Source organism: Herpailurus yagouaroundi, unplaced genomic scaffold (genome assembly GCF_014898765.1).
Source record: "Herpailurus yagouaroundi ecotype Mexico unplaced genomic scaffold, PumYag 193, whole genome shotgun sequence".
Lineage (NCBI taxonomy): Eukaryota > Metazoa > Chordata > Mammalia > Carnivora > Felidae > Herpailurus > Herpailurus yagouaroundi.
Window position 1 is genome coordinate 7,538,412 of NW_024412424.1, and position 24,900 is coordinate 7,563,311.

The 24,900-nt window shown below is 57.5% G+C and overlaps 3 protein-coding genes across 14 annotated transcripts in view; 2 read left to right on the top strand and 1 right to left on the bottom strand.

Moving 5' to 3' along the window:
• The first annotated feature begins 432 nt into the window (after window positions 1-432).
• APEH (acylaminoacyl-peptide hydrolase) lies at window positions 433-9,497 on the top strand. Its single transcript, XM_040445377.1, has 22 exons — window positions 433-527; window positions 603-735; window positions 1,308-1,434; window positions 1,841-1,934; window positions 2,041-2,116; window positions 2,206-2,369; window positions 2,536-2,673; window positions 2,771-2,862; window positions 2,940-2,980; window positions 3,065-3,186; window positions 3,719-3,779; window positions 4,974-5,071; window positions 5,705-5,756; window positions 6,585-6,673; window positions 7,125-7,263; window positions 7,776-7,859; window positions 7,940-8,020; window positions 8,364-8,452; window positions 8,542-8,732; window positions 8,841-8,943; window positions 9,029-9,135; window positions 9,225-9,497. Exons 1-22 carry the CDS (start codon window positions 516-518, stop codon window positions 9,328-9,330), a joined length of 2,199 nt encoding a protein of 732 aa, XP_040301311.1. The 5' UTR covers window positions 433-515; the 3' UTR covers window positions 9,331-9,497.
• Window positions 9,029-24,900, top strand: part of RNF123 (ring finger protein 123) — a 36,883-nt gene continuing 21,011 nt past the window's right edge. For 3 of the 7 annotated variants that reach the window (XM_040445375.1, XM_040445374.1, XM_040445376.1), the window contains exons 1-17: window positions 15,361-15,482; window positions 16,961-17,078; window positions 17,360-17,444; window positions 20,047-20,126; window positions 20,277-20,371; window positions 20,761-20,815; window positions 20,937-21,022; window positions 21,296-21,382; window positions 21,610-21,677; window positions 21,874-21,999; window positions 22,382-22,496; window positions 22,575-22,679; window positions 23,098-23,223; window positions 23,375-23,467; window positions 23,540-23,613; window positions 24,405-24,522; window positions 24,716-24,815. In XM_040445375.1, the coding sequence (XP_040301309.1) occupies window positions 16,997-17,078; window positions 17,360-17,444; window positions 20,047-20,126; window positions 20,277-20,371; window positions 20,761-20,815; window positions 20,937-21,022; window positions 21,296-21,382; window positions 21,610-21,677; window positions 21,874-21,999; window positions 22,382-22,496; window positions 22,575-22,679; window positions 23,098-23,223; window positions 23,375-23,467; window positions 23,540-23,613; window positions 24,405-24,522; window positions 24,716-24,815 (1,495 nt within the window). In that variant the 5' untranslated portion in view covers window positions 15,361-15,482; window positions 16,961-16,996. Of the gene's footprint in view, window positions 9,136-15,017; window positions 15,082-15,360; window positions 15,483-15,503; window positions 15,622-15,668; window positions 15,784-16,960; window positions 17,079-17,359; window positions 17,445-20,046; window positions 20,127-20,276; window positions 20,372-20,760; window positions 20,816-20,936; window positions 21,023-21,295; window positions 21,383-21,609; window positions 21,678-21,873; window positions 22,000-22,381; window positions 22,497-22,574; window positions 22,680-23,097; window positions 23,224-23,374; window positions 23,468-23,539; window positions 23,614-24,404; window positions 24,523-24,715; window positions 24,816-24,900 lie in introns of those variants that run through there. The other 4 variants (XM_040445370.1, XM_040445373.1, XM_040445371.1 and 1 more) reach the window with 4 other exon arrangements.
• MST1 (macrophage stimulating 1) lies at window positions 9,898-14,591 on the bottom strand. 6 transcript variants are annotated; one of them, XM_040445383.1, is made up of 18 exons: window positions 14,489-14,591; window positions 13,707-13,854; window positions 13,522-13,634; window positions 13,324-13,438; window positions 13,106-13,242; window positions 12,911-13,027; window positions 12,649-12,767; window positions 12,300-12,468; window positions 11,993-12,123; window positions 11,808-11,929; window positions 11,545-11,681; window positions 11,424-11,459; window positions 11,216-11,336; window positions 10,972-11,049; window positions 10,693-10,839; window positions 10,505-10,611; window positions 10,263-10,402; window positions 9,898-10,135 (listed from the first exon to the last, which is right to left on the bottom strand). In XM_040445383.1, exons 1-18 carry the CDS (start codon window positions 14,580-14,582, stop codon window positions 9,974-9,976), a joined length of 2,193 nt encoding a protein of 730 aa, XP_040301317.1. In that variant the 5' UTR covers window positions 14,583-14,591; the 3' UTR covers window positions 9,898-9,973. The 6 variants fall into 6 exon arrangements, with proteins under 6 accessions (XP_040301317.1, XP_040301316.1, XP_040301313.1 ...); XM_040445382.1 differs by having other exon boundaries at window positions 11,808-11,910; window positions 12,300-12,484; XM_040445379.1 differs by having other exon boundaries at window positions 11,993-12,026; window positions 12,907-13,027.

Genomic DNA, 24,900 nt, shown 5'->3' on the forward strand with positions numbered 1-24,900 from the left:
AAGCCCTGTCCTTCTTAGGGCCCACCCCCGTCCGACCTAGCTTCTTTCACCTCACTGGCTATTCCCGACTCAGACCTCACCTCCTCGCTCGAGCCACGTAACTGCTCACAGGCCCCGCACTGCCTACAGATCGATCCTGTATTCCGTTTCCTAGAGCCAGCCCCTCTACTCAGAGACTTCATTTCCTCCTCTCCTAGTACCAGGTCTGGGATTTGGCCTAAGACCAGTTCGCCCTCCCGGAAATGCCTGTTCCTTTCCTCCAGATACCTGCCCCCACCCTCCCGGACTCCCGGGTCCAAAGCTCAGACGACTCACTCACAGAACTCGCGTCCTCACCCTTGAGGTTCCGCCCCTCTGCTTAGGGTCCTCGCCCATTCGTCAGAACACCCGCCCCCCCCCCCAACTATGCTCGGTGGCTCAACAGGCGGGGCCGTTCCTGGCTCCGCCCCCCGGAGCCTCACTTCCGGGCGCCAGCACGTGCCGCCCCGTCCCGCCCCGGCGGCCGAGCGGTAATCATGGAGCGCCAGGTGAGGGCTCGGCCCGCGGTGCCCGTGGCCCCTGCAGCCCGAGCCGGGCCTGACCCTGGTGTGTCCCCTGCGCAGGTGCTGCTGAACGAGCCCGAGGAGGCGGTGGCGCTGTACCGGGGTCTTAGCCGCCAACCCGCGCTGAGCGCCGCCTGCCTGGGCCCGGATGTCACCACGCAGTACGGGGGCCGCTATCGGACGGTGCACACCGGTGTGTGTATGGAGGGGAATCGAGTGGCAGGCCCATTCCGGGGCCGTGCGCTCTCGTGGAGAGAAGGGAGATGTGCAGGGCTTTATGCTTGACAGTGCACACGAGTGTGTGGAAGAAGACAGGGCTTGGAGAACGTGGACTTAGGGGTGGGAGGGTGCACCCCTCAGGGTGCACACCCTACATACAGGTGTATGGGGGACGCTGCTTGGTATGTTCTGGCATGGTGCCCTTGATTGCATGAGTTGAGCGTGTGGGAGTAGAATTCAGACCGGGATACATGGTGTGGGCCTTGTAGGCTCACCCCCTCAACCTATCCCCTACACGTGCCTGGCTCCTGTCAAGTTCTAGAGTGGAGGTGGTGGCTACTGGGAGCAGTAGTGATTTCTCTCTTGACATGCCATCGGCTCAGGCCTACACCTGAGTTGTGGCCAAGTGTTGTCCATCCTGCATCCAGTATATCTGGAGACAGACTGGGGAGGTGGGCTGGGCCTTCCTAGGGTGGGGGCAGTGTTGAGAGGAGCCTGTACTGGGACTGGTCAGTCTTGTTAGCAGTCTCATGCCTGTCCTCACAGAGTGGACACAGAGGGACCTGGAACGCATGGAGAACATCCGATTTTGCCGCCAGTACCTGGTGTTCCACGACGGGGATTCAGTGGTGTTCTCAGGGCCTGCAGGCAACAGTGTGGAGACCCGCGGGGAGTAAGTTTGAGGGAAGAAGCTTGTGGGCAAAACCATAGCCATCTGCAAACCTTTTGTGAAAGCCTTGTGTACCATGTGTCTTGGTGCAGGTAGGGGCCTGAAGGGAGGCCAGGAGCCAGGTTCTTGCCCCTTGTAAGCTCAGTAACATGGCCTGATAAGCACTGGAGGCTTTGTCCACATTTGGGCCCGGACTAGAGCCCATGAAGCTTCAGGGAGGCTGGGGAGAGTACAGCCTCTGCACCAGGCAGGAGAGGCAAGGCCAGCTGCCATGGTGGAGCTAGAAGGGCTGCAGGGGCTGATGTGGGACCAAAGTGTCAAGAATCTTGTCTAAGAGGTTGTGGTCAATAAGGGGGCAGGATGGGGCTATCACTGTATAATCCCGAACTGCTACCTGTGTTCTCTTCAGGCTGCTGAGCAGAGACTCTCCTTCAGGTGCCATGAAAGCTGTGCTGCGCAAGGCTGGAGGCACGAGCCCTGGGGAGGAGAAGCAGTTCCTGGAGGTGAGTCTGCATGAGACCAGGTCGTGGGCAACTGGGGGCTCAGTCCCACAGATGAGGTTCTGTTGTGGGGAGGGGGACAGGTAACCTGATGCCCAGATGTCCTCAGGTCTGGGAGAAGAACCGGAAGCTCAAGAGCTTCAACCTGTCGCTGCTGGAGAAACATGGGCTTGTGTATGAGGACGGTGAGACAGCTGGCTGGTGAGCAGACAGGGTGGACAGGAGGGGCAGCCATAGCCCAGGGCTCCCCCTGATCAGCCTTCCTTGCACCCAGACTGCTTTGGCTGCCTGTCCTGGTCGCACTCAGAGACACACTTGTTGTATGTGGCAGAGAAGAAGCGCCCCAAGGCTGAGTCCTTCTTTCAGACAAAAGCCTTGGACATCAGTGGCAGCGATGATGAAATGGCCAGGCCGAAGAAGCCAGACCAGGCTGTCAAGGTGCTCATGTTCATGGCCAGTCCAAGAAGGCCCTTCTGGGCAGCCTAGGGCTCAGCGTGCTCCCTGCCCACATTGTGCCTGCCAGAACTGGGGGGGGGGGGGGGGGGGCGCTGACTTCTAGGGGGCAGGCAAGACAGGCTGGACATTGAGTGTCTTGTGTTCTTAGGGGGATCAGTTTGTGTTTTACGAAGACTGGGGAGAAAACATGGTTTCCAAAAGCACTCCTGTGCTCTGCGTGCTGGATGTTGAGAGCGGCAACATCTCTGTGCTTGAGGGGGTCCCTGAGAGTGTGTCCCCTGGACAGGTTAGCACTGACTTGGCCTACCCCACTCCTGGAGTCTGGGGGGCCCTGCTTGAGCCACTGATCCTTGTTCACACTTGCCCTGGGGTTTTGTTTACAGGCATTCTGGGCCCCTGGAGACACAGGTGTGGTGTTTGTAGGTTGGTGGCATGAGCCCTTCAGGCTGGGCATCCGCTTCTGCACCAATCGCAGGTGAGGAAGCAGAGCACGACAGGGGGCCTCACAGCTCAGGCTGGTTCTGAAGCTGAGTGTCTCTCTGGTGATTCCAGGTCAGCCCTTTACTACGTGGACCTCACCGGGGGTCAGTGTGGTAAGTGCTGGTGCCCACCTGTGCTTTGTTGACACACGCTGGCCTTGCCAGCCTGCATGATGCTCACATTTTCATCTGGTCTAGAGCTTCTCTCAGATGACTCTTTGGCTGTGTCCTCTCCCCGGCTGAGCCCAGACCAGTGTCGCGTCATCTACCTGCAGTACCCATCGCTGGTCCCCCATCATCAATGTAGTCAGCTATGTCTGGTGAGCTGGAGGTGGGCGGGGAGTGGTCAGCAAGAGGAAGGGATGGTGGATGAGAGCAGAAGGGTCAGCTTCATCTCCTCACGGGCCCCTCATGGGCACCCTTCTGTCCTGGGTGCTGTGATGTTGTGAGTTCTGCCTGTCTTCCCAGGGCCAGTCCCTGGAGGCTAAGCATGCTGGCATGGGGGGGGGGGGGGGCTTTGCTGTCAGGACTCACCACCTTGGAGCACCCTCTGTCTACGAGAATGCTCCTCCTTTTTCTTCTCATCGGCCAGGCTCTGCAAGGGGCTAGGATAAAGTGTGCAGTTAGAGTCTTAGTCCTTCCCCAAGAAGAGCTCTGGGCTCCCTGTGAAAGTCAGAGGCCCCTCCAGATGTCTGTCCAGGTCACCAGAAAGGAGATACATTGGACTTGTCTCAGGTCCTCCCCTCCCCTGAGGCTACCCAGGGTTATCAGAGAAGAGGATGGGTACAGAGCTCTGGGCCCTCAGGATGCTGCCAGTCCCTTGGTGGGCCTGACCAGGGTGTTCTCTTGCAGTACGACTGGTATACCAAGGTGACTTCAGTGGTGGTGGACGTCGTGCCTCGGCAGCTGGGAGGTAAGGGGTGTGTCTTTGGGTGGATGCAGTGAAGCCTGCAGTTCTGTTTTCCCTCCATCTGTCATTTGCATGCAGGGCCAGCTGCCTCAGCTCTTCTTTCCAGGGTTCCGTCTGAAGTATCCCTCCCTGTCGGGCCAGCCCCATGACCAGCCTGCACAGGGAGTGGGGCCATCACCATAGGGAGCGGTTCTGATAGAAGGAAGTCAGCTGGACCAAAGCTGAGATCAGAGTGGCCCAAGCTGGCAGGGGATTTAGATGGTTTCATCCCCGTGCTGCAGCTCCTCGGTAGACCTTATGTTTCCAGTGGCTGGTTAAATCCTCTGTTCCAGTGGGGTCTCAGAAAGTGCACTAGGTTGGAATGTCCTACTTGAAATGCTCCAAGCTCAAGGGTACTGCATTGTTCCACTCCCAGTCCCCACCCTAGCGTTTGTCCCATCCAAGCCTTTGAGTCAGTGGGGTCTCTGGGTGGGTGGCTCTTGGCCAACAGGGTCTGGTCACAGTCTCAAGTGTTCACTGCTTTGTTTGGGATCCTGAACCATCCCAAGGACCTGAGGGATTATAGTCTCTTTGTTCAGGACACCTGCTCAGTTCCAGGGGTCCAGTGAACAAGATATGTTGTCTTTATCTTCTTTTGGGGTTGCAGGGATACAGTGGTGGGGATCTGGTCTGAATCCCACCTCTGTTCCTTATTAGCTATGGGTCCTTGGGTGGTGTCCTCACCTCTTTGAGCTTCATTTATTATCTGTGTGGGGATGGATCTGTGCTTCTTTATAGCATTGTAGTGAGGGTTAAATGAGTGATGTTGAAGTATGGAATTTATTCAGCCCTCTTTGCCAGGCACTCTGCTAAACACCATAATGGACAGAAAGGTGTCATCTTGGTTACAGCACTTGGTCCCTATCAGAGACCCAATAAGAGCAGTTCATAGGAGAGCCAGTGCTTTTCTTCCAAGCAGCTATGGTTTCTCTCAGAAGCTCTTGAACTCTGCCTCTCCTGGGTCCTCAGAGGTGTCCACCCCCAGCCCCCTCTTCAGGCACCCCCTCATCACCTAGGGTATCCCCATGTGTAAGACTGCCATTCTGTCACAGCTGCAGGGGCCTCTTGTGAATTCCTCAGCAGCCCAGCCTGCCTCATAGTCTTGACCTCCCATACCTCCACTGCCAGATATAGCCCTCAGCCCTCCCATCTTTGCAGAGGACTTCTCTGGGATCTACTGCAGCCTTCTGCCTTTGGGATGCTGGTCAGCTGACAGCCAGAGAGTGGTTTTTGACTCAGCTCAGCGTAGCCGGCAGGTAAGGGGCCCTGTGTTGAGAGGCAGACTCTCTGACCAACCTCCAGGAGCCCTGGGCCTGGGGCATAGCATATGCACACTGCTAGCTGGAATTCCTAGCCATAAGGTCTTGCAAGTCCCTTCCCTGCCTGCCCCTGTCCTGGACTTACTTTTTCTTGAGAAGGCTGCTGCCTGCCCTGGTGCCCCATGACAGAACCCTTGGCCTTTCCTCCTGAGGCAAATGTGTGATTCCCCTTCTCCCAGGCATTTCCAGCTGGAGAACAAGGGGGCTGCCACTAGGGTGGGTCCCCAAACACTATACAGGGAACTGACAGAGATGGGACAGAGGCTTTCTCCCAGGAATTGGGTGGAGACACCTACAGTGTGCCAGACTTTTGAGTGTGATATCATTTGTTCCTCGTGCTACTTCAGGGACTCGGAGGCATTCCTTGCCTTGCCCAGAGTCAGGCAGCAAGTTGTGATGGGGCTGGGATTTGAGTCCAGGCCTTCAAGCCACTACTTACTGCACTGAGGAGCTATTGCCATAATTGCTTACAGCCCTGCCCTGGCCCACAGGTCCCTAAGAGAGGAGGTGGGAGAGGGACTCATAGGGCTCTTGGATGTGGTGCCACATGTGGGCTCCCCTTTGCTTCAGGACCTGTTTGTTGTGGACACCCAGATGGGCACTGTGACCTCCCTGACAGCTGGTGAGCAGGGCTGGTGAGCAAGCCAGCCAGGCCAGGGGTGGGACTGGGACTCCAGCACATGGGGCAGTAGTGGCACTCTGGGCCACTCTGCACCGCTGACTGACTGTTCTGCAGCCTTTACTGCATCTCTCAAGGACCCTGACCATGCAGGACCTTCCCAGCCAACAGACTGCCTCCCTTCTCCACTCTGCTCTGCACATCCCGGCCCTGCTTCCGCACACCCCTGCTCCTCAAACCTACAAAGTTTTCTCTTGCCAAGATCTGCCAGAGTCATCCTTCCCTGGCCTCCAAAACCTCAGAGGCGGCTCTGCCATCCCAAGGCCCATGAGGAACCCTGTGTTGGCTCCCTCATCTTCCTCTTATGTGGGCCTGTGACGCTGCCACTAAAATGTCTTTTGAGTTCTATGCCTGCCCTGACAATAGTCATTCCTCCACAAAGCTTTCAAAGTATTGTTCCTAAACTGTATTGCATGATACACTCCCTGCTTACGAATCTCCTTGGACCCCACTGCCCAGAATCAGCAGCACTCCAACCCCCCAGGCCTAGCTGCCAGCGTTGAAGACTGTAGTCATTAAGTGGTGGGTGGACGTGCCATGGAAGTCTGTTGTGTCCCCAGATCTGGCAGTCCCTGGGCTTAGTTAGCATCTGCTGGATGAACAAGGGACTAAGCAGGAGGCTCGCCCATGGCTATGTGCAGTAGGGTGTCCTTTTGTGGGTATCCCTTTGCTTCTCAAGGTAAAAGGGACACCTTGGAATACAGCCACCAGCCTGGGACTCTGGTTATGCAGGGAGTGGGTGGGAAAGGTGGTAGCATCTGCCTTCTCCAGGGGGCTCTGGTGGAAGCTGGAAGCTGCTGGCAATTGACCGGGACCTCATGGTGGCACAGTTCTCCACGCCCAGCCTGCCCCCAAGCCTGGTGAGTGTTGGTGGGCCCCAGACCAGGAGGTGAGGGTTCTGAGTAGGCAGAGCTCCCTAGGTCAGAGAACTGGCCTGAGTCTGACTATGGCTGGTTAGCATTTGAGAGACCAAGACGCAGGCCCAGGATGGTCCACAAGGTCTGGCACCCTTTGGAACTACCAGGTGTAGGTCTGCTCTATAAAGAACAGGGTGCCTGGGAAAGTGGCCAATACTCTGACGTAGCAGAGCACAAGGAGACAGTAGAACCTAAAGGCTCAGAAGGGAGGTGTGTGCGTGTTTGTGCCTCTGTATATACCAGCTCACAACAGGAGTCTCTCTGGAGGATATACCCTCTGGAGGTGGGTAGAAGGCCCAAGCATAGTGAGAGCTGCCCACCTCCCACCCTGGGCAGAGGTAGAAGGGCAGGGAGGCAGCCAGACCACCTATGACACACTCTTTCCCCTTGGCAGAAAGTTGGGTTCCTGCCTCCTGCAGGGAAGGAGCAGGCAGTATTGTGGGTGTCCCTGGAGGAGGCTGAGCCTATTCCGGACATCTCCTGGGCCATCCGGGTACTGCAGCCACCGCCAGAGCAAGAGAATGTGCAGTATGGTGAGCTGGGCCATGGCAGAGGGACACCTTCTCCAAGTTCCCCAGCACACGGCTTCTGTGGTCACCGTTCTTGCCTCCGGTCTCACATTGTGGGGTTTCTTGGGATTACCTCTAAGAGATTTTCTGTTCCTCTTAGGCATGGTTATGGGGAATAGCATCTGGGTATCTGGACACCTACTCTGGGTATCTGGACACCTACTCTGGGTATCAGGGCTGGGCATCACCAGGCCAAATCCTCTGCGGTAGGGAAACCAAGGCTCAAAGAAGACAGGCCTTATTTGAGGTCTCTGGCCACCCCTCATCCAAAATGCTGTTCCAACTGATTGGGGTCCTTGATTAGGGCAGGAGTGTGACTCCTGGGGTCCAAGTGTCTCAGTGCAGGCTACCTTGGCCAGATCACTCTTCCAGAGGTCAGCCCCAGCTACAGCTACAGCTCAGGTAGCTGCAGCTACAGCTCAGGAAGCCCCTGGGCAGCAGGACTGGCTCTGCTGACTGCTGTCTTTTCCCTGCAGTTGGCCTTGACTTTGAAGCAATCCTTCTACAGCCCAGCAACCCTCCAGATAAGACCCAAGTGCCCATGGTCGTCATGCCCCATGGTAGGCACCTGGTCTAGGAGCCCCTGCCCTCTCATCACTCGTCCTAGCTGGCTCTTTCACCCTCTGCTCCATGTCTGCAGGGGGACCCCATTCATCCTTTGTCACTGCCTGGATGCTGTTCCCAGCCATGCTTTGCAAAATGGGTTTTGCAGTACTCTTAGGTGAGTGAGCAGGGCGCTGTGGCGGTGGTAAGGCTGTGGAGGGTGATGGAGTGGTCTGGTTTGTACAAGCATCATAGGTACCACCCTAGTGTCCAGGCTTCTCTGCAGCCTGGACCTGGCAACCATCACCAGGAACTGGCGTGGCCCAGCCTCAGGCTCCATGGGGACTTCCATGGAAAGTGCTGTGGTCACTGGGCAACAGCCTCAAATCTCTTGGCCCCTTCACCTTGACAGTCTGTGGTACAGCTGGCCTCAAAGCCTACTTCACAGATGGGTGAAAAGAGTGTCCAGAGGGCTGGGAATGTCCCTTAATCACCCTGTCTGGTTCCTCTCTGGCTTCCAGTGAATTATCGTGGCTCTACGGGTTTTGGCCAGGACAGCATCCTCTCCCTTCCCGGCAACGTGGGCCACCAGGATGTGAAGGATGTCCAGGTAGCAGGGGCTGGGGGGTAAACCGTTAGGGTGTGCTCCATTCAGCTGGGTGGGCAGCTGGCTGCAGCACACTCTGCCCCACCCTGTAGTTTGCAGTAGAGCAGGTGCTCCGGGAGGAACACTTTGATGCTGACCGAGTAGCTCTTATGGGTGGTTCCCATGGTGGCTTCCTCTCCTGCCACTTGATTGGTCAGTATCCTGAGACCTACAGTGCCTGTGTAGTGAGGAACCCTGTGATCAACATTGCCTCCATGATGGGCTCCACTGACATCCCTGACTGGTGAGTGTGCTCCACAGGTCCCTGCCCTTCTCTGTCTCACCTCATACCTCCATGGAGCCCCTACATGCTTCAGGGCTCCTGGGGCTGCATCAGCGCAGTCTCTTGCAGGTGCGTGGTGGAGGCTGGCTTCCCCTACAGCAGTGACTGCCTGCCAGACGTCAGCGTGTGGGCTGAGATGCTGGACAAGTCACCCATCAAGTATACCCCTCAGGTATACATCCCTCCTTCTGCCCAGTGTGCTGCCAATCTGTCCAGAGCCTTGGGGCCCTGCTCACTACCACTCCCCACATCCCCAGGTGAAGACACCGCTACTACTGATGCTAGGCCAGGAGGACCGGCGTGTGCCCTTCAAGCAAGGCATGGAGTATTACCGTGCCCTCAAGGCCCGGAACGTGCCTGTTCGGTGAGTGCATCAGGACAGCCCTGGCAGCTGGTGGGCAGGTGAGCAGGGAGAGCTGTCCAATCTCAAACATTGCTGCCCGACCACTACAGGCTCCTGCTCTATCCCAAAAGCACCCATGCACTTTCAGAAGTGGAGGTGGAGTCAGACAGCTTCATGAATGCTGTGCTTTGGCTGCACACGCACTTGGGCAGCTGAAGCCATGCCTCCCTGCATGAGCTGGTTGGCATAAGCCACACTTTCCTCTTGGAGAGCCCCAGGGTCTGGCAGATCGGCAAGAGGATTCCTGGGCTCTGGACTCCTTGGATGGGTGAGCTGAGGAATGTAGGCTATACAGTCATAATAAATGAGGACACAGAATCTGGTTCCTGCTGGTACTTTGTACCAAGCTATCCCTAACTCCAGCCTCACCCTGGGGGTTGAGAGACCATAGGCTCTGGGTGTGGTAACCTTAAGGACCTCACCTACCTCCAATGTGAGAGGGAGGGGACAGTGAGAGGCTCAGCTGCTGCCTGTCAGGGCCAACTGGGATACTCCCAGGCTAGCTGTCTCTGCAACAGCTCCTTCTGTTAGAAACTGCCCTACACCACCCTTCTCTTACCACCAATTTGTCTAGGGAACTAGTGAGGCCCTGCTCTTCCACAGTGGCCACAGGCTAAGGTAGTCCTAAAAACCAGGTCTCCTAACCCAGCTATGCTGGGCTTGAACCACGTGCATACAGCAACTGATTTCCTAGCAGAGGCTAAGAAGCATCCTGCACAGGTGTAAAGAGGAGAGGCAGCTTTATGTCTGACAACAACCTTTGTTCTCTCTCCAAAGTAAATGGGATTGAAGGCTGGGCCTAGCCCAGCCGCATGACCTTGTGAATCCAGTCCGTAAACACAGAGACACGCATGAAGATGGCTGGCCAGCGGGGCCGGGCGCACACTCGGTTGGGGATTATAATTCCCTCCAGGACCCAGCAGTCATGGGTAAAGCAGGCAAGTGGGCCTCCGTAGTCACCCTGGTAGATGGAAGAACTGGTAAGAGAGCCCTAGGCCAAGGCAGAGACTAGCCCCCTTGTGGATAAAGTAGCCCATTTTCAGCTTCCCAGACCCTCCCTGAGCTGGGAATGGGACCCTGGTACAGACCTCACAGGCTCCCACAGGGGCCAAGAGTCCCTCAGTGCACATCTCACTCTCCCGTATGCGTCCTCGGTGCTTGATGTTACATTCCTGGTTGGAGATGACATTCAGCGAGGCCACATTTAGGACTTTGTTATTCCCTGTACCTACAGTGAGAGGAATGGGAAGGAGAGGGCCTCTGGATAGAATTTGAGGCTAGGCCTCCTGGCCTGGGGTAGTCCATGCCGCTGTGCTGTGCTTTTTCTTACCTTTGGTCTCACCCCAGCCTGCGATCTCACACTTGGTACCTGGTGGCACCACATACCTCTCGGGGGGCAGGCAGATGAGTGCCACTCGCTGGTTCAGGGTCACAGGTCTTTAATGGGAAATGAGGGCACTCAGGATGTGAGCCCCCAAGGGTCAGCCCCACCTCACACCTTCTTGACTTGTCACACACCTCTCCAGCTTGAGCAGAACAAGCTGGGAGCCAGAGGGCCCACACACCATCTTGGCCACTGGGACCTGCTGCAGGCCTGGCTCTCCCGGCTGTGGGTTCTGGAACAAGGTGCCCAACCACACCTCATAGCCCATGAGAGGCATATGGCTGGGGGAGAAGCTCTGCTAGATCAGTCATGACACGCAGTCTGCTGCCCCAAGGCTCACCTGGGAAAGGTGGCTAAGGAGAAGAGGAAGGCAGGGGGGTGGGACTGGGTCCCCAAATCCAAGGGAGGCTCACCAAGAGGAGAAGCACTGCCGGGCCGTCAGTACCCACTGCTCCTTCACTAGGGAACCCCCGCAGAAATGCTGGCCCTGTCTGGAGGAGTAGAGATTAGGAGAAAACCGTGAGTTCTGGGACACAGGCTGGACCTGCCATCTCTTGGCCAGGACCTCTGAGGCCAGGGACAGGTTCCCACTCCCCTGGCATTAGCACGGAGGATATATCCTCAGCTCCTCTCTTGAGGAGAGGCAGTGTGCCTCACCGATTGCGCAAGCTGACTGTCCAGGGCGAGTTCCCAGGCTGGCCCCCCACCACACGCAGCTTGGAGCGCTGCTGGTCCAGGCGGGTCACCCTCTTGCCACACTTCTCAAACACCACCTGGTCTGGGGGACAGGATGGGCCGCGGGAAACTCCCAACTAGATGGAAGGCCCCAAAGAGACCCCAACCCACACTTGGTCCAAGTGCATACCTGGGGGCTCCAGGATGGACGGTGGTTGGTCGTCATCTGAAAGAACCAATTCACCTGCATTGAGGGAGCCAGCCTTCATTGGTGGAGGCTGGGGGCGGGGCCCCGAGGGAGGGTCACTTACCGCAGCGTCGCAGTGCACAGTAGTCGAACGGAGTACCCGGGTCCGTAGTGTAGCACCAGGGCCCATGGCTATCCCTGTCCGGGTTCCGGCAAAAGTTCTCCTCCAGATGCGCGTGGGGGGCAGAGGTGGGTGTGAACCTGAGTGGGCAAGGGAGTAAAATCCTAGCAAGGTAATCCTGACCCTGCCAGGCTCCAGTTGGAGAGGCTACGGCGCACCGCTTTAGGGTTCTGCAGGGGAGGGGCCGGGCGCGCGGGCCGACTCACTGCGGCATGTGTGGCATCTCTGTGGACCAGTGCTGGCACGGGACACCTTTTCGGGTCCTGTTGACCAAGCCGCGGTACTGCTCCCCCACGCCGTGGTAGCAGTCTGTGACGGGCGGGGATGGCTATTGGCGAGTTCTCGCCCCAGCCCTCCCGCTCCAGGCCTCCAGTTTCAGCTTGGGCCTTACCCTCAGGCCGCACGTCGTCGGCGCAGCGCCGGATCTGGTAACAGAAGGCCACGCGCATGCCAGGCCGTGACGTAAAGCACCAAGGCGCTTCCGAGCCGTCGGGGTTCCGGCAGAAGTTCTCCCGAAGGTCCCTGGGCGGGCGCTTCCCTCAGCTCTTGGTGGGGCCCATCCCGCGCGCCAGCCAGCCTTAGGCTGGAACCCCGCCCCCCCCTCCCCCGACCCCCGTCTTTCTTCAAGCGCCGCCCAGGACCCCTCTCCTAACATCCCCGCCGCAGGAGCACGCCCCCAGCGGCGGCCCGCACCTCACTTGCATGCGTATTTCTCCGGAGCAAAACGATGCTGATGGGGGTTCTGCGCGTCCCACCGCTGGCAGGGTACGCCTGCGGCGGTGGTGTTGGCCGTGCCCCTGTAGCCCTCGCCCTTCCCGCGGAAGCAACTGAGCGTCGTGGCCTCGTGGCGCGGCTGTGCCTCCAACCCTTGGATGGACCAAGGCTGGTCGGAGCCTGAGCGGGAGCTGAGACCCGGGCTGGGGCTGAGGCCGAGGCCAACTCCAGTGGGTCCACCTCCGGGTCACGCCCAGTCGCTCCTCTTTCCGCAGTCAGGCCACGCCCCCACGTTTCCTGGGTGCCCTCCCAGGCCCCGCCCCCGTGCCCTACCGCAGCGAGGGAGGTCGCAGAACTCTCGCTCCACCTTCGGGTCGGTGGTATAGCACCAGGGCCGCTCGGAGCCGTCCGGATTCCGGCAATAGTTGTCGTCCAGATCTTTGTCAAGGAACCTGAGGGCGGTAGCACGGCATGAACAAAACCCCGGGACTCGGGCACTGCCTGTCCCCTGCTATTTACCTGGTCCAGCCCCTGGAGTCCTGGCCCCTCCCCTAGCCTGGCCTCCTAGGTGCCGAGTCCGCGCACACGTACTTGCCGGGCTCAAAGGGGTGCGCGTGTGGCCGCTGCAGGTCCCAGCGCTGACACTCGCGTCCCGACTCGGTGCGGTCCACTGCCCCGCGATACTCCTCGCCATTGCACCAAACGCAAGCGGCTGGAGAGACAGTGCCGGTGGGTTCGTGGACGGGCGTGGGCATGTTCCTCACTCCAGTTTGGACCCAGAGCGGCTTACCTTCCCGGCAGGACTTGATGCCACAGGTCTGGAAGCGCACTGCAGGGTCTGTCGTGTAGCACCAGGGACCTCCTGGGTCCCCGTCGGGGTTTCGGCAGAAGTTCTCCTCCAAGCCGTTCCGGAGTGTGGGCGTGTACCTGGTGCAGAGAGCAGCAATTCAATGCGTGTTGGGGTGGGGGCAGGAGCCAGCCGGCAAGGACAGAGGGGAGGTGTCTTACTTGTGGTCATTGGGGAACCTATGGTTCCAGCGCTGGCAGGGTAGGCCGCCAGTGGTGATGGCCACCGTACCACGGTACTTGACCCCATTGTCCATGACGCAGGTCCGCACATAGTCTGGGAGCAAGAGACCCATTGTCAGTAAGTCCTGAGGCCTCAGCAGCCCTATCCATGGCCCACCCTTCTCCACAGCCACTTACCTTTCTTTTGGAAGAGATCACAGCGCCCTGAACGTTGCAGCTGTGTATAGGGTGAGTATTGGGTCCATGGCAGCAGTTGGCAGCCGTGGCTGCTCACATTGTAGTGGAAGGCCCTGGAAGGACAAGGCACAGAGTCACCCAGGTTCCCCTGCCACCCAGTCTTATCTAGTCCTGTGGCCACTCACCTGCAGTCCAGTAGGGGCCCGCAACGCCCTGCACACTCCTCAGCATCTGCCACATGTTCTTGCGAAGGCCCAGGCCCCACTGCATGTAGCAGGTGTTGCAGCTCTGTACCCCGGAGCACCTGGAAGTCATTCAAGGGCGAGCGCTGCCCTGTGGGGATGGGCATGCATGTCAATGCATTTATATCAGCACATCCATGCTTGGTTCATTCAGGGGATCAAAGCTACAAGGCCTCGGGGATGGACCCTGTGGGTACGTTCAAAGGTCACACCCCTGTACAGGATGGGAGAAGCAGGCCCAGACATGGTAGTTATCAACAGTGGGCAAAGTACTAGGCTCAGGTCTAAAACCTACACTTTATGAGAGCAGTGGGTGGTGGTGCCTGCCCTATGGGGCTCATTTCATCTCCCAGATGAGAATGCTAAGGCTCAGGGCTGTTAAATTACCCTGCAAAGACTCAACCCAGGCATTCTGAGTCCAAGTCTGAGCTCTCATCAGCTCTAGGGCATATGTTAGGTTAGAGGGTTAGATCAGGCTCATGAGGGATAATTGCCTGCACGTGTGCATGCATCTGTGCCGTTTCAATGCTGCCTCAGTGCTACAACAGATGTTCTAACTCAGGCCTGAATAGGCAGGGGCTGCCCAGCTCCGCACAGGAAGCCAAGAGCACTCATTGCTCCATGCCTAGTGGGAAAGTGAGCTCCTGGCTTGAATGGCAGGCTGGGCCTAGCTAGGGCTGACTCCTTCCTGAAGGCAATTGGGGATCAGAGAGCGGGGCACTCACCAGGGACCCTTGAACACTGTGTCAGAAGCAGCAGCAGTGGGAACCACCCCATTCTCCTGGCTGGAGGCTGCACTGTGACCCACCACAGCCGCATCCGGGAAGTTGTGAAACCTGTCCCTACGGGATTGGGTGGCTCTGCCTCCACACCCCCACCCCAGGCCTGCTAGAGCCTGACCTGAGACCCAGTGGCAGGAATGGGGGTGGAGCCAGGCCTCAGGCCCCCTGGGTGAAATGTCAGTCCCCTTACTCTGGCCTATGTAGTGGGCAGGTGCTGGAAAGTTTCAGTGGGGACACTTGATGTGCCCTGGGGTAGGGATGGAGACACCCTGAAGCTCACATTGCTCTGAAGGGGAAGTTAGTGTGGACATAATTGCTGCCAGAGGCTGGGGAGCCCCTGGGTGGTGTGATATTAAATCTTTTCTGAGCCTCAGCTTTTCCTCGTAAAGTGGCAAATGTTCCCTGACCCAGCCTCAAAGCAGCCTTCCCCTTTTGCTGTCTTATCTGCCCCAGCTGTAGGCAGGTCAGCCCACGCCCCTGGCAGCAGGGCCCAGAGAGGCTCCCCTCGCCTTGCCACAGGTGCCATCCCAGGAAAGGTAAGTGAGGCGACCTGTCTGGCCTGAATGGAAGTGGGGGTGACAGGTTGCAGGGACCTTGGCAGATAGCCTTTCAAATGTCCTAGCAACCTCTGGGCTGGGCCTCCAGGTATGGGTAGGAGTTGGGATAGGCGGCCTGGGGCTCCAGTTAGTACATAGCATTCCGACCCGGCTAGGCTAGGTGCTTCTCTTGCGCAGGCGGGGGTCAGAGGCGGTTGGGCTGTCCGGCGACGCAGAGGCCCTGAACTACCCGGCTGGAGGCCGCGAGGGGGCTCCCTCGAGGACGCCCGGCGCTGACTGGTGCGCCTGCGCGGCAGGCGCGCGGTTTGGCCCTGGAGGCGCGCCGTAGACAAGAGGCTGGGCGGATGTTGTGAGCCGGGGCGCCGCGGCCGAGGCTGGGGGTGAGTGAGGGGCGGCTGGGTTCCGAGTCGGGCGGGTCCCCGCGGCTTCCCTCGCACCTGCGGCCGGCCCGGCGAGGGTGTTCACAGCTCAGGGCTTACAGCCTGTGATGCGAGACTCCGGGCTGGAGTTGACCTGAAGGTTTCTCCGGAGCTTGGGGCCGGGCGGGGGCGACCTGGGGGAGACATGCGCTGCTCTTCGCGTCCTTGGGCTCCGAGATGGGGTCGGTTCGGTCCGGAGCCCGGATTCCTCGGCGGGGCTGGACAGGATCGACGTGGCAGGGAATCCCCGAGCAAAGTCAAGGTCCGCCTATCAGCTGGGTCCTCAGCACCTGACACCCGGAGTGGATGTCTGGAAGGTTTGCTGATCAAATGAGTGATCAGGTCTAATCTGCCCTGCACCTACTCTGGTATGAGAGGCGCAGCGGTCATGGATGCCAGCGGAGGGCCCGTGGTAGGCGGCAAGGCGGGACAGTCACCTTCTCGAGGGGCGGGCGTGGTGCAGACTGTGAATGGGCAAGGGTGTGTGGTGGGAACGGAGAACCTGTTTGAGGTGAGATAAGGAACTGGGCTGCGGAGAAGGGAGTGCAGTCTAAGGCAGTGCTAGAAGGCCAGGCTGTAGACCAGCGCTAACAGAACTTTCTGTGATGACGGAAATGTTCTGTTTTTAGTGTCTCGTGCAGTAACCACTAACCATATGTGGCTGCTGAATCCTTGAAATGTGCTTAATATAACTGAGAAGTTGAATTCTTAATTTTTATGTTTTAATTCAAATTTAAATAGTCACATATGGCTAATGGCTACTGTATTGGGGACAGCACAGCTGTAGATCAGTGAGGCAGTTACCAGCGACTTAGTGCGTCTGCAGCTGCAGCAACACCATGACATGTAAGGGATGGACAGCACTGGGAAGACCAGCAGGGTCTGCAATGATAGCTGGGTGGTGCTCTGATGGAGCTGAGATGATGGATGAGAGGCTGTGTGTGTGAGTGGGAACAAGGCCTTTGGAAAAGAGAAGGGAAGATCCTGGCCTTAGGTATCAGTAGGACTTGTAGGTGGAGATGGCCCCAAGCCCTTGGATGATGGACCACACTTGGGGAATGTGGTGTAGGGTTCTCTCTACTGGGAATGAGCTAGACCTAGTGTGGCTTACAACTGAGAAGGATACAGGGTCTCTGTCTCTAGGCCACCTCACTTTGGACAGTTTGGTCTGATTTTCCTGGGGTTGAGACATTTAGTTTGGTTTAACAAACCTATATCTGGCAACTGCTCTCCGTTGGGCCCTGTGCTGAGCACTGGAACATGGTGGAGCCCTGTGTAGGAAGCTGGGAACCCCTGGTTTCTTGCCCCGGGTTGGTTTGTGTGTGAGTGTGCATGTACCTGGTCTCACCTGCTCCCAAGCTTTCTTGCTGCCCCAGAACTGAGGTGGGTATGGGGGCCCTTGGCTGGCCTCAAATAGATAGGCTCTGCCTCCGGCTCAGCCCCCAGGACTGCTGGCTGCCCACAAGAAATGAAGGATGGCATCTAAGGGGTCCAGCATGTCTTTCTCCCGCAAGAGCTATCGGCTGACATCAGATGCTGAGAAATCCAGGGTCACAGGTAAGGGCTGACGTGTCTGGGAGGAGGCTCCTTGTGTTGAGGGAAGGAGAAGGAAAAAACAAAGGCGATAAAGTCCCAGGTCTGGTGAGCTCCAAACCTTGCTGCACCCCTTGTACCTGTGAGCCAGCTCTTCTCCATCAGCCGCGATGGAGCAGCGCACCCAACATGACTGCTCTTGTGACCCCTGTGGCTGGCCTAGGACCAGGAGCCTGTAGAGCCAGCCCAGTCTAGGAGCTTACACTGACTGTGTGACCCTTCTCTTCTTCTGCCCTGTGGCACAGGTATTGTGCAGGAGAAACTACTGAATGACTACCTGCACCGCATCTTTTCCTCTCCTGAGCATGCGCCCACCACAGCCACCAGCAGGTATGGCCATGTGGGTAGCCCCTGACTCCAAAGGACCAGCCCAGAGCCTCTGGGTAGGCTGGCTTGGGTTCTGTTCTCCCTCTACTGCTCCTGGCTGTGAGACCTCTGGCCAGAGAGTCTGCCTTCTGGACTCTGCATCTTCATCTCCTCTGGCCGTGTTAGTACCTTCTTTCTGAGGGTGTCGTGGAGGTTAGGGAAGTGGTGCCTATTCAGTCCTCAGGAGAGCACCTCACTCCTACTCCACAATCAGCATCTGGTCCCCACATGCACCTGCCTGCACATCTGTCCCACCCCAGTCCTCTGTAGCTGCCACCTGAACCTATAAAGTGCAGACCCTACCAAGCCCCTTTTCCTTGAAAGTTGAGTACATTATTGTTCCTAAAAAAGTTACAAGTGCACTTGAGCAGAAACTTAGAAGAAAAAACGTCTGTGTGTCTTGTTCTAACTTGACCATTTGAGCATAATTTTTCTGTTTTTCTTATCTTGTGATGTGTATAGTTTGGATTATGCTGTACAGACTTTTTTAAAAGTTTTCTGTCACCTTCAGTTCTTTTTAAAGTTTTATTGAGAAATAATTGACATATAATGAACTACATGTATTTGATGGGTAAAATTCAGTAAGTTTTTATCCAGATAACCTGTTAAACCATTATTGCCATCGAGATAGTGGATCAATCCCACACCTCGAAAAGTGTATGGAAGTTTAGACTCTATCTTTGTCATTAAACATTATCTCCTGAGTGTTTATTTTCTGTATTACAAATTAATCTTGGTGGGCATCTTTTAGGGCCAGGGGTCTGTTGTAGCCTTTAGCACTGCCCTGGTTTAGAGGGGCTTTTGCTTTTGTAAACAGTGCCGCTGTGAGGATGCCCAGGGTTGGAATCATGGGCTGGAGCATTTGAACTGCAGTCACTTTTAAGACTCTTGCTACATTACTTCTTCAGAGAGTCACGTGGATTCTGCCTTCCTGCAGTGAGGCATGGGTGTCCCTATCTCTCAGCCCTCCTACCAGCTGGGCTCTCCTGCCTTCCACAATCTCTGCTCTCTGGGCAGCCACAAAGGGCAGTGCTGTTGCGTCTTCCATTTAAATGTCTGTGGTGGCCATAGGATTCCTACTTATGGAGAGCTACTGCCCACCTCCACTCCAGCCCCATTCCTGGCCTGTTTCCAAGGCCATCTGATCCCTACCTCATGTGATATCAGAAATGGTCCTGCTGCCACTGCTTCTGTGGCTGCCAGGAGGGAGAGCAGGTGGCAGGGCCATCCGTCAGTGCTTGTGTGGATGCAGAGCCCTGGGCTGGGACGTAGGCGATCCAAAAAGGGCAGGCAAGTGCTGGGTTGGCCAAAGGACAGTGCTGCAGGCACTCGCTGAGGCTGAGCTGCCCCCAGCTGCTCTTGAGAGCGGGCAAACTAGAGCAGGCCTCCCAAGTGGGGGCCGGTAAGCACTGCCATGACAGAAGCCTTTATCCCTGGGCCTGTTGGGGTGTTTAGAGAGGAGGTTGACTGGAACTTTCCAAGCTACTGGTGGGGCACCCCATTGCATGGCTGCCACTTGACCTTGGCTTGGGGGTTAGTAGGAATGGGGAAGAGGATTCACGCCTCTCTACCTCTGGCAGCTGAGTAGTAGCTCACAACTGGGGAACATGTGGTTCCTGAGCCAGTTGAAGCTACTTTGCCAGAGAGTTGGTGCTTTGGCCCATCTATGTCCCTTCCAGAGCCTACCCTCTAGACCATTGAAAGGAGAAAGTGCTGGGATCAGAGGTGGCAGAGAGGTGCCAGCAGTCTGTGGGCTGCGTCCAGATGGGCACTGGTCTCTGTTCTACTCGAGCCCTGCTAGTTACTGCCACCCCATTCCCTGCTATTCTTAGCAGCTGTACTCAGGACAGGGCTGGCCAGCATCAGACAGAGGCCTTTCTCCTCTGAGCATGTGTGCTGGGTATGTAAGGGGGCCACTCAGATTTCCCCAGCCCCTCTGGCTGGGGCTGATGGCAGACAGGCAGGCCAGGTGCTCTAGTTCCTATACAGGTGGGTACAGGACAGAGCCAGCTAGCAACTCAGAGGGCTCAGCCCTTCATCCTCCCAAGACATGTCTCATTCAACATAAACTTCCCTGGCTGGGACCACAGGCCTGGGATCAAGGGCTGGCCTAGCTGTCATTGGTATAGGCTGCCTTGGGGATTGGTACTTCTCCCAGCCTTCCTCTCCCAGGCAAAGCAACAGATCCTTCTTTAGGGGTGGGTAGGTTATGGGCCATGCAGGGAGCACACATTATGCCTTGGAATCTTCATAGCATCTCTGACATACAGCTATGTTCCCTTTTTACAGATGAGGGAATTAAGGTTGAGGGAGGGCTCTTTTTTTTTTTTTAAGTCCTGAGGTACACCACATTGGACTGGTACTTTTTAGTTTAGTGGGTAGTCAAGCCTTCTGACCCCCCCTCGCCCCCCAGCATTCAAGAATATAGGACTAGGCACAAGCCTTTTTCTGGAATCTAGGCAGCCACTGTCCGAAGCTCAGAGGAAAGGGAGTAGGAGAGGGGTTTAGTGTCATCTGACTGGTTTCAAGGACTTTTGGGCCCCTCGCAGCCTCTTGCTCTCCCCAGGAAACCCCTGAACTTCCAGAACCTGCCAGAGCATCTGGACCAGCTGTTACATGTAGACAATGAGGATGAGGAGAGCCAGGGTATGTGGCAGCTTCTGGAATGGGATTGGGGGAGCCAGGCTGGGCCCTGGAGGCCCTGGGGGCTGCCCTGGGGAACACAGTATCCTCTATGCATTCTGTCAGACCCTGTGCCCTGCCCTGCCTGACCCCACACCTACCTCTCCCTTTCAGGACAGGTTGAAGGGCGGCTTGGCCCATCCACTGTGGTCCTGGACCACACAGGTGGCTTCGAGGGGCTTCTTCTGGTGGATGATGACCTCCTAGGGGTGAGTGAGGGCAAGGCGAGGCCCCAGGTCCAAGCCCCTCCTGACAGCCCCAAGCTGCTCCTGATGTGGCCTTGGTCTCTCTATCCTTTTTTATGGGGCTGCAGCCACAAACCCCTCCTGATGTGCTCATTGAGTCCTCAGCCCCCAAACCCTCCTGATACAACCCTAAAACCTACTCGGTGCAACTCCAGCCCCAAGCTGTTCCCATCACAGCCATGAACCCCTCCTCTCATGCTGCCACCCCTCCCACCCTGTTCAGGCTCAGTGCAGTATTGGCTAGAACAGGCAGGCACCACCAATACAACCCGAGTTGAGGATGGGGCCATTCCTCTTTAGGGAGGCACTCTGTGTGCCCGAGAGGAGGCTCACCATCTCTACTCTTCACCCAGGTGATTGGACACAGCAACTTTGGTACTATCCGCTCAACCACGTGTGTGTATAAAGGTGAGACCATGCTCTGGCCACCATGCTGTGGCCCAGGTTATTGGGAGGGGATCTGTGGGCCCAGGTCTGAGGCAGGAGGCAGTCTTTTTCTATCTGCTAGGCCTGACTTGGTTTATTCCAGGGAAATGGGTCTACGAGGTGCTCATCTCCTCTCAGGGACTCATGCAGATTGGCTGGTGCACTATCAACTGCCGCTTTAATCAGGAGGTACGTGTGAGAGAGGCCCCCTCCTAGGGAGACATGCTGCTGCAGGCCTCATCAGGACTCGGGGGCAACCCACCAGACCACATGAGGTCTGCTTGGAACTGTAACCCGACTGCCCTCTGGAGGAGGAATGCATCCCACCCTGCCCTAGGACAATAGCAACCCAGGCCAGGAAATCACTCCTTCCCTCAGAGCATCAGCCCTTTTCTCTAGAACTCTGTGGGTGCAAGGTTGACGGCTGGTGGGCTCTGGACCTCACAGACCCTTCTTCCCTAGGAGGGGGTTGGAGATACACACAACTCCTATGCTTATGATGGCAACCGGGTACGCAAGTGGAATGTGACCACAACGAATTATGGCAAGGTGAGGGCCAAGACCCCTGGAACCCGCTTGCCCCATGTTCATCCTCACAGCTTGGGTGGGAGCCACCAAATAGCCACGAGAGACTGTAGGGCAAAGGGAGAGGGCAGAGATTCAGGTGCTCTGTACATATGGCCACCTACCCTGAGGGGTAGTGGAGACACAGCCAGGGGGCAGAGCGGGCAAGCTGCTGGGCTTCTGTATGTCTGTAAGGCCTCCTCCCCTGGCAGGCATGGGCAGCAGGAGACATCGTGAGCTGCCTGATCGACCTGGACGATGGCACTCTGTCCTTCTGCCTGTGAGTCTCCTGCCTCTTCCCACAGGCCTGGCCTCTGGGACCTCCCTGAGCTGCCCTCAGCTTCCCAGTCCCTTTAAGGGGGCCAGGCCGACTTTAATAGCCTGAGGGTGGACAGCCGCAACAGAGCCTTACTTACTGGCCTGTTTCGGCTACATCCTTTTTAGCACGGGCTCACAGGCCTTCCCTTCTGCTCCAGGAATGGCGTGTCACTGGGCACCGCTTTTGAGAACTTGTCCAGGGGCCTGGGCATGGCCTACTTCCCAGCCATCAGCCTTTCCTTTAAGGAGTCTGTGGCCTTCAACTTTGGCAGCCGTCCCTTGCGATATCCTTTTGGGAAGAAGTCTGTGGACTGCCTGGAAGCTCTTGAGGAAGCAGGGATGAGGGGCTCCCTGCCCTGGGAGTTCTATGGGCTGGTGGTGGGCCATGGTTGCCGAGGGGAGAGGGGCGAGTACAGCTTAGGTGGGTGCCGGGAGGCACAATTCCTATGGCAACCTTATTAGGTGGGTACCGTGCTGTGTGGAACAGATAAGAATGTGAAGCGGCAGAAGTTGCACCCCACAGAGACAGAGAGCTGTGCCGCAGACCAGGCCTTGTGACTCCACAGCCCTGCCCTAGAGCCTAGGCCCCTCCTTGGGGATCTCAGTGGAGAGGGATGGGTGTATCTGAGCCACAGACCAGGTATTGCTGGCTTAACTCTGTGCCACCTACCCAGTGGCAGGTTACCGGCCCCTGCAGGACCCACCCCGTGCTGACCTGGTGCGGGCGCAGAAGTTGCTGGGCTGCTTCCGGGCAGTGCTCAGCGTGGAGCTGGACCCTGTGGTGAGCCAGGGACTGGGCCGGGTGAGCTGAGGGCCTTCTGCAGCCTTTGACCCCCACTGTCCTTTCTTCCCCACATAGGAAGGCCGGCTGGTGGAGAAGGACAGCTCCGAGTGGCAGTTGCAGGGCCAGCCCACCGTCCTCCTCACGCTGGCCCACATCTTCCATCGCTTCGCACCGCTCCTGGTGAGGGGATGTTTGAGAGGGGAAGAAGTGGGCTGTGGCACAAGTGCTGGTGCTAGGGGCTGGGAAGCTGAGGCGCATGAGTCTCAGCACCGTCACCTGGCAGGGGTCCCATGTGACCAGAGCCCTTAGACCTCAAGGATGTCACTCAGGGAAAGAGGAGATGCTTCCAGCTGAGGATATCAGGGGATGTCCTAGAGAAAAGATTGAGGGGTAATGACATCACTGGCTAAGGGAACTGCATGTGTGAAATGCCAGAGGAGCCCTGGGGCGGCGGCCCTTCTTGTGTCTCAGACCCTGGAAGGGCTCATCTGTGTCTTGGGGTTGCTTGAGGGAACCCAAGCCTATACCTGTGGCCTTGGCCCCATGCCAGGGCAGGGGCAGAAGGCCACCACCTCACCAGTGCCCGCCCTTGGTGCAGCGCAAGGTATACCTGGTAGAGGCTGTGCTCATGAGCTTCCTGCGGGGCGTCGTGGAGGCAGGCACCCCTGCACAGGCCCAGTCCATGGTGCGTCAGATCCTCGACCTCCTGTGGCTCTTCATGGAGGTGAGGCTTCGGACTTCAGGCCTCAGGCCAGGATGTCAGGCTCCACCGAGATGGGGGAGGTACAGGGAGGGTTTGGGAAAGGACCCACAGATGGCTGTCCTGGCACCTGCCCTCTGCCAGCTAGGTGTGCAGCCCGGCATCTCTCCCCCAGGACTATGAGGTACAGGATTGCCTCAAGCAATTGATGATGTCCCTGCTGCGGCTTTACCGGTTCTCACCCATCGTCCCAGACCTGAGCCTACAGGTGGGAGCTCCTGCCCCTGCCCCTGGGCCCCCTGGGCCCTAGCCGCCCTCTCTGAGCACCCCATCCCCACAGATCCACTACCTGCGGCTCACCATCGCCATCCTGAGGCATGAGAAGTCCCGCAAGTTTCTGCTTAGCAATGTCCTGTATCCTTTCCTTGCTGCCAGACAGGCCAGACGTGGTGTCCTCTGGGGTCATTAGGGGCCAAGGAGGGCAGCCTCTGGCCAGGGGTCTCTAGGGAGGCTCAGAGGCCCAGAGCTGTGCAGTATGTGAGTCCTTGTTCCAGGACCCAGCCTTCCCAGCACTCTCTCTACAGAGCAGAGAGGGTAAAGCAAAGGACCCCGGCCAGCTGGCCAGCCTGAGCAGGGATTTACAGATGGCTGCCGACTCTTGGGCTCCGTGGAGGTGTGGAGACGCCACCAGGGCCTGACTGCTGTAGCCAAAGCAGCACCGAACTTTTATCTGAGTCCCACGGCAGGGGTTCCCATGAGATCTTCTTTTGGGACTTGGCTCTTCCTGCTTCCCAACACTGTTGAGGACTGTGCTGCAGGAGCGAGGGTGCTGGTGGGGAAGCCTGTGCTGGTAGCTGTCTTTGTGTGGGGTCTTCAGCCTCCAAGAGTTAGAAACAGCTGGGAGACGGAGAGGCCGCCAGGCCCTCTCTCAGCCTGTTCCCCCCACCACCCTCATGTGTTCCTGTGACAAACCTTTTTAGTACGTTTGCTGGGAATCAGGCTTAGTGGACTTGATGGCCACAGCTATTTTTCAGGGCTCATGGTCGAGGGAGACTGGCTTATAGTAGCAATGGTACCTCTAAGGGTAGGAGAATATGGTGGGCATATGGGGAGACAGGTGAGTTCGGAAGAGCTTCCCAGGGAGAACTTGTGAGGGTGTAGGATACACCCCTTGGTGAGTGGAGCTCTGCCTTGACAACCACCAGCTTCGACGTGCTCCGGTCTGTTGTCTTCTTTTACATCAAGAGCCCTCTGCGAGTGGAGGAGGCTGGCCTACAGGAGCTCATTCCCACTACCTGGTGGCCCCACCGCTCCAGCAGGGAGGTGGGCCGACTGAGATGGGCAGGCAGGGTCACAGGGAGGGCTGACCCAGGGTATCTGAGCCACCTGGCCTTGAGCATGTGAGGCCCCTTCCCCAGCCTGGTCTCTGGCGTGGGAGTAGGGGTTTCCTGTCTGAAGCAGGCCTGGTTAAGTCCTGAGTGAGCTCTGCTGTCTTCCATCCCCTGCTCCTGCCCAGGGCAAAGACAGTAAGGATGTAAAGGATGAGACCGCTGAGGAGCACAGACGGAGGCGTGCCTACGAACGTGGCTGCCAAAGGCTCAAGAAGCGCATCGAAGGTAGCCCCCTGCCCAGGGCACTGAGTAGGGGGAGGACGATGTGTGTGTGTGTGTGTGTGTGTGTGTGTGTGTGTGTGTGTGTGTG

Excerpts from the sequence above, each read along its gene's own strand:
- MST1 (XM_040445383.1), bottom strand. The coding sequence starts at position 14,582 with ATGCGGCTGTGGTGGGTCACAGTGCAGCCTCCAGCCAGGAGAATGGGG. Across the intron at positions 12,124-12,299 it reads CCGGAGAAATACGCATGCAA|GGACCTTCGGGAGAACTTCT; the intron begins GTGAGGTGCGGG and ends GCGCCCGCCCAG. Across the intron at positions 11,460-11,544 it reads CTGTGCACTGCGACGCTGCG|ATGACGACCAACCACCGTCC; the intron begins GTAAGTGACCCT and ends TGGTTCTTTCAG.
- APEH (XM_040445377.1), top strand. Across the intron at positions 8,021-8,363 it reads GGGTTTTGCAGTACTCTTAG|TGAATTATCGTGGCTCTACG; the intron begins GTGAGTGAGCAG and ends TCTGGCTTCCAG. Across the intron at positions 9,136-9,224 it reads GCCCGGAACGTGCCTGTTCG|GCTCCTGCTCTATCCCAAAA; the intron begins GTGAGTGCATCA and ends CGACCACTACAG.